At 32.3% G+C, this 6,934-nt stretch overlaps 1 protein-coding gene across 1 annotated transcript in view; it reads right to left on the bottom strand.

Moving 5' to 3' along the window:
• Nucleotides 1–6,042, bottom strand: part of LOC148271915 (uncharacterized) — a 29,996-nt gene extending 23,954 nt beyond the window's left edge. The window contains exons 1-8 of the mRNA XM_088240758.1: nucleotides 5,853–6,042; nucleotides 3,470–3,555; nucleotides 2,299–2,421; nucleotides 2,109–2,218; nucleotides 1,910–2,007; nucleotides 1,362–1,613; nucleotides 845–966; nucleotides 622–744 (exon numbers count right to left, since the gene is read on the bottom strand). Of these exons, the coding sequence (XP_088096884.1) occupies nucleotides 622–744; nucleotides 845–966; nucleotides 1,362–1,613; nucleotides 1,910–2,007; nucleotides 2,109–2,218; nucleotides 2,299–2,421; nucleotides 3,470–3,555; nucleotides 5,853–5,940 (1,002 nt within the window). The 5' untranslated portion in view covers nucleotides 5,941–6,042. The remainder of the gene's footprint in view (nucleotides 1–621; nucleotides 745–844; nucleotides 967–1,361; nucleotides 1,614–1,909; nucleotides 2,008–2,108; nucleotides 2,219–2,298; nucleotides 2,422–3,469; nucleotides 3,556–5,852) is intronic.
• Between the last annotated feature and the right edge of the window lie 892 nt (nucleotides 6,043–6,934).

Consider the following 6,934-nt stretch of genomic DNA (forward strand, 5'->3'; position numbering starts at 1 on the left):
GTAATACGACACATTCCGACAACAGGTTTCAGCTGAGCCGAAGTTTCAGTCAATTTTGGACCGACACCGAAACTGCTCCAGTAACTCGTTTTATAATCCGAAACTGGCCGAAACCGAAACTTCGGTCAGTCACTAACAGTTTGTCACTGCCGTCAGCGCCGATGAAGAGGATCCGCTGCCTGTACCTTCATTTTCAGAAGCATGCATAATCTTTGAATGATTGAAAACTTTCTGTTATTTCAATAAGTTTCGATTTCGGTTTTGGCTGAAAATTTTCGGCCGGTCACTACAAGCTGTTATTCTCCCTCTCTCTCAAATGTTCCGTGCATTGTTACGAGTGCCATCAAACATTTAGACAGAATATGTGAAGAATGTAGAGATTAATGCGATAAAATGGTGGACAGAGAAACCATTGATGCGATCTATTTTTGTGTGTTTTCTATGAAATTAATTCAGTGTTAGAAAATATAAACGACACATCCGGGAAAATGATTATTTAAGGAACGATAAATAGAGAGGTTTCACTGTATATTTATGTTAGTAATGATACACATATGATGAATACATCTTTAAAGGACGAAATGAGATAAGGTAGTGAAATATTAGTTGTGAATACCATACCTGTTCTGAAAGCCACTGAGAATGGGGACGGCTCGAAGATATATGAAGTTTCAACTCAACATCCTGAATCATTTTCTTTTCTTCAGTGTCAACTAGTAACATACGACCGGGTTTCAGTCGGCTCTATAAAAATAATAATTATATTATACATTTTATTCCACTGTACCTGGCTTTATTTTGACAAAACTTTCTAAGATACTTTAATAGCTGTTATATAACTCACCTTTAAGATAACATTAGCTGGATCAACATCATAGACACCAACTTCTGAAGCCATCACCAAAATATTGTCGGTAGTTATATAGAATCTAGATGGCCGCAAGCCATTACGATCCAAAATAGCACCTGTGAACAATAAAAAAAAAATACTCATGTTAATCAGAGCTCACAAGGAAAATAAATAATTTTACTAAAGTAAAGGTTTATTTGTTCATAACAAAAACTGTTAATCAATGAATTATGAACATGATATTATATACACCATTGTGGCTTTAGTAAATATTTCATAATATTATATTCGGAATTACGTTTGAAATTGAGATCTGATATCGAAGAGTCAATGAGTATTTGTGTGAAGAGTTTTGAGAGAACTGATTCTTTCCATTTCGAAAAAACTGATTAGTCAATTATTAAAAATTATTTTCAATTGTCGTTTTGTTACCTGAGAATTGTTAAATGTTTTAAATTAGGTAATGTCAGCAGAAAACTTTTTTTTAAATTTGAAAGTTTATTAAAGTTACCAATGTATCGTCCGTCAGTGAAAGAAATAAGAGCAGGTCCATCCCAAGGTTCCATAGCGCATGAGGCCCAGTTGTAGAAGTCTCTTTTGGCAGATGGCATAGTGATGTCATTTTGCCAAGCTTCGGGGACCATCGTCATAACTGCCTCTGGTAGGGGCCTTCCTCCGGCACGAACCAAAAATTCAAGAACGCAATCAGCGGAGCCAGAATCAGATAGGTTTGGTTCTACCACCGGATAAAGTTTCTTCAAATCTAAAAACAAAAAAAAAGTGTTGTTTTATATAGGGATGGGTCTAACTTTAATTTTCCTGATATTATAATAGTATTATATTCTCTGTTATTATCATAATTATGGTATTCATCAACTTTTTGTGTCAAATGATTCTATAATGCAATATTGTTCAATTCTGACCAAAACAGTGGAATTATTGATGGAATGCACACTTTTTTTATTTTCATAGTTTATTATATTAATATATTTTTAAGGAGTAAATACAATCGACCAGTATACAATAATTATGGGAAAATAAGAAAGAAAATAAAATTACCATCTCCAAATAGTTCACTCTTCATAACACCTTCGCGAGCCTTCATCAAGTTAACATTTCCACGAAGTGTATTGATTTCACCATTGTGAGCGAGAACTCTGTAAATATATATGTATATTTATAGGCAATATATGATAGTATTTAAAATAAAATATGAACAAATTAATGATCTTTAAGAATGATATATAACAGAGTTTACCTCAAAGGGTGAGCTCTTTCCCAGCTAGGGAATGTGTTGGTAGAGAATCGGGTGTGTACAAGAGCTAGGTACGTGTCATAAGCTGGATGGCTCAGATCTTTGAAATAAACCTGTGGACATAGGAACATTTATCAAAAGATTTCATAAGTAAAATTACATGTAAAGGTAGGAAAATAATTATTATGTTTACCCATAGTTGGTCAGATGTTAGGAGTCCTTTGTAGACAATCGTCTTCAAAGAAAGACTGCAAATGTAAAATCTGGCTCCTGGAATGGTTATTTCATGAGTTGCTCTCTTGCGTAGGACAAATATCTAGGAAAAAAATTGTTTCATCAATACTCCTAAAGTTCATAAAAATCTTGAGATGTTGAGTGTACAAAATTTAACAGCTTTTATGTTAATATGATAATTATTTGATAAACCAATTTACTAAAGTCAAACAAGATAAAAAAAGAGGAAGTAAATCATATATGAATATATGTACGTACTATTTTATAATACACATTTTAAAACCTTTTTTGTGTGGTGATTTACATAAAAACATGGGTTACTATCCTCATGTTCATTTGCCGGGGTAGGGTTTTCAGTGTGTAAAAAAATATTTTAATTTAAACATTGAATTGAAATTACCTAAATGACAATTAGTATATTATCAAATGGTGATCTGTCAATATGTACTACCTTAACAAATGATATTTTACAGAAGTGAATTTGGACTAATTTTAAGTTTAATTTTAAACATTGCAATTCAAATCGTTACTTTCCGATATTGACCGGTATTTATTTAATGAACTGTTTTATTGCGCTTTGTATAATTCATTACAGTTGAGAAAAACATTAAAAAAAATAATTTGTTAATAGACTATTAAACTAAACAAAAATAATATTTTTTTTAACCTTTATACATCGTATTATAAGCTCTATGATTTTTAAAAGTTTCGCATTTCGGAAATTACTCCACGTGTGACGTCAGAGGTTCTTTTCTGCTTATTCTCGGTCAATTCTGCCAATTGGTCTGTTAACGGTAAGTAAACCGGATATCTTTCACAGCTCTCTTATCATTAGTTGATTCATATGTGAACTAGTGACGTCGTTCAAAGTAGTTAATTTTTATAAAGATGTTTGTTTTGTACATTTTCAAGAAACATTGCCGTACAATTTAACACACTAATTTTTAAAACATTTTTTGTATCCAATTTCCCGTAGGGCTGAAGTTCCTCATTCTAAATCACTATCGACATTAAGTGATATTTGTTAGTATTTCTCGGTGTCCACTGTTATAGGCATAATTTGTAAATATTAAAATATTTAGAATAACATTTTATACAAAGATGATATTTTGATATAATTATACGGGTACCTGTCGAGTTAGTTCTTCCTCAGTTTTGAAGTTTCCAGTGATAAACACTTGCCGCATGAATGGTTCCGAATTCTGAGCCACTTGGCCTGAAAATATACTTTTAAAATTACAAAGTGTCGTTTTACGAAATTCAAAATACGACTTAAAAATTGAGAATAAATAAACTATTGTATCATTTAATTTAACAGAACTTTTTTTAAAACACAACCTGGTTATTGCTATGGTGAAGTAAAGAACTCACAGGGTTGAGAAACTTCACATTGGTGTTCACATAATATGATCCCACCCGGAATAAAACCAATTTCTCGTGCATAGCGCAAGCATTTTAGTTAGATACAACAAGAGCAGTATAAATCCAGTTTCAATTAAAAATCTACAATATAAGACATTTGTAAGTGTTTTTGAATATTCATTGGTATTCCAGTATATTATGATAATATAATAAATGATTCAATAACATCATTGCAATAAGAATATTGGCTTATAAATAATTCAATATCCTCAAGGTAAATAAATCTATATTTACTCAGCATAAGTGTTCCACTTATCGTATGAAATACATAAGAGCTCATTGAGAGGACACAAATCTAATTAACATGTTAGACATCTTAACACTAATGCCAGGTGATAAATCATGTGCATGTTTTACATAATTTTAATACTAAATACTTTTACGTTATATTTTATAATTATATAATTTGTAAAACGATACTCGAAGAAATGCGGTGTAATAAAGAATACACAGGCTACAGAAAAAATAAACACTTGTTATGATTTCAATGGCAATTAAACCTGGCGTCCATTGCCTGAAGTAAGGCAAACTAAAGCACCAGATGGGCTACAACTATTACTATGTGATACAGCACTGGAGTTCCAGTGTGAGTGCATATCATCGGTGATACTGCAATACTGTGGAACCTTTTTTTTTACGAAACTGTTTTACTTAAGTAAATTTGCTTTAGGAACTAAGAGCTGTTAGTTTAAAAATTAGGGCTATTTTTACTCTAAATAATGATAGTTCTGATACTCCAGCGGTGTTTTTGGTTGATTAAAATCGTAAATAATATATTAGGGGACGCTTTTTAGGTTCTTCTGCCAAAAATATCGATTGATAGTTAGCGGTATTGCAGCATCACTGACTATATGTTGGCTGTTTCTGTGATTTTTGCTTGCTTCGCGCATGGTTTTAAATTCGGTCTAAAATATGAATCCCCTATAACTAATTTAAATTGTAATTTACTATCAAGCTAGAGACCAATAAATGACATATTATTCCTTTTCAAATTATTAAACAACATAATAAATTCAATGCTTTATGGCAGGTTAGGTAGCAGCGGATACATTAACACCAATAAGGTGTATCTGTATGCTGCATAGTTACTTCATCAATAGCTAACAGCCTCATCCCATCTCCGAATATTGATGAAATCGTTCAGGCGGTGAAATATCTGAAGAATGGGAAAGCAACTGTTTAGCCTCTTCACACTTTACTTTCAAATGAAGAACATTATCCGAAGCATTAGATTAATGGCATGATCATTGCACTTCACAGGAAAGACGATTCTTTAAAGATTAATATTAGCTTGGAATAACTCTGCTGAGCGTTTTAGGAAAAATTCTGGTACACATATGAGCAGAATAAGTGCTCTTTTACTGCAAATTCTGAAAGTCAAATAAACTGGTAAGTCGTGTGCAGACCATATCCACGATATCAAATGTATTCTCCAACAGAGAAATTAAATGAATTTAGTCCTTAGGTGTAGCTTCCTTGACTATGAGAAAGCGTTTTACAGTCTGCTTCGACCCCTCTGAAAAATTCTCGAAGTGTACAGAGTTCTTTCCAAGGTCATTGCTGTTATAATGGCGCTCTGCATAGACAGTAATTGTGTGAGAATCGGCAGCTCTTTGCCTGATTAGTTAGGAGTCTCCACTGGAGTGTGGCAAGGTTGCGTCCTCGCACCGTTCTTATTCGTTGCATTTTATATTATGTAAATCAATATCACCTATAAAAATGAATTCCCCACAAAGCTGTGAGACTTGGAGTATGCAGACGATACAGATCATCTCAAAAAATATATTGGTGACTTTCAGAAAATTGTTGACAGACTGTTGGAAAACTCCGCTCGTCTGGGTATTAATGTTAAAACCAAAAAGACCTAAGTTATGTGCAACAAATCCTGTCCTTATTATTTTAATTTTCAGGAGAAGACTTTATATGTGTATATTCATCATGATGTACTTATTCATGTAAAGCCCTTTGGGCGTTTATAAAATAAATAAATGGGTTCCTGGTTCAATTCTTCAAAATTCAATTTAAAGTTTTAAGCTATAATTAATATTTTGGTGTTGTGATGTAAGAAAAGCAATTTGATAAGGTACAAACCAATGGTTGAGTTATTCGTAGGGACAGTTCTCCAACACAGAATGGAGATCTTGAGACTTTCAGCCAAAACCCTGAACTTCTCCTCCATCTTCTGATGGTGGGACTTGTCGAGGTAAAATATTCCAGTGGCATATTTCCCGAATGGAGGCAAATCTATATGAAAAGTCTTTCTGCAAGTAAAAAAAAAACAATAATATGATATAAGTAGGTATGCAGCAATGACATATAATTAAACAGACACATTTAAATGGCATTTCAATTTGCCTTCATTCTCTAATGAACAAATAAACCTTCATCTTGATAAGACGACGCTAAGCAGATGAATGCAGTTGTGATTGTATTAAATGAAAAAATGCCTTAATTACATTTTTACATATTTTTTTTTTGCATCACAACAGGCCAGGAGGCCCAATTACAGTGGTGAATTACATTACAGAACAACCAGGCTTGAGAAAATTCAGATTTTTATTTTTTTGTGTTCTCACCGGGAATCGAACCCGGAACCTTCCGTGCGTGAGTCAAGCGTCTTGACCACTACACCACGGAGGCCGCCTAATATATACAAATATTTAATAACATTTAGTTCAAACTCAACCACAAAGTTAATGCTTATTAATAATACGAACTAACTGACTTTAAAGGTGAAGAAAACTCATTTCTTATATTATATTTCTGTAGTCAATATAATCCAAAAAGCTTTTTTAACTGGTTCTTTGTGTACAAAACATCCATGTTCATTTTAAATATCCAAATAGTTTAGTAATAACAAAATTAGCAAAAAGTTCATAGATTTAATACTCTGAATACAAACGTTTGTCTGAAAAACAGAACAGAAATAATATAGTTTTATTGGCTTAAAACAATTGGGCGGCTGGGATTCTAGTTCTCGTTTTTAATTGAAGTAAAATATGACAAATTTATGTAGGTGAATACGAGCTAAATAATAATGATATTATAATATAATGTGGGTGTCCAAAAAAACAATAAAATAAGGTACTTGTGTATTTCCATAATTGTAAATAAAATATAATCGTATTATTATTTTTAATGAAATTGGTACAAGTTAAATCATTCATTAGGTA

The sequence above is a fragment of the Micrasema longulum genome, unplaced genomic scaffold (assembly GCF_059751315.1).
Source record: "Micrasema longulum isolate JH-2025_06_02 unplaced genomic scaffold, ASM5975131v1 h1tg002586l, whole genome shotgun sequence".
Classification (NCBI taxonomy): domain Eukaryota; kingdom Metazoa; phylum Arthropoda; class Insecta; order Trichoptera; family Brachycentridae; genus Micrasema; species Micrasema longulum.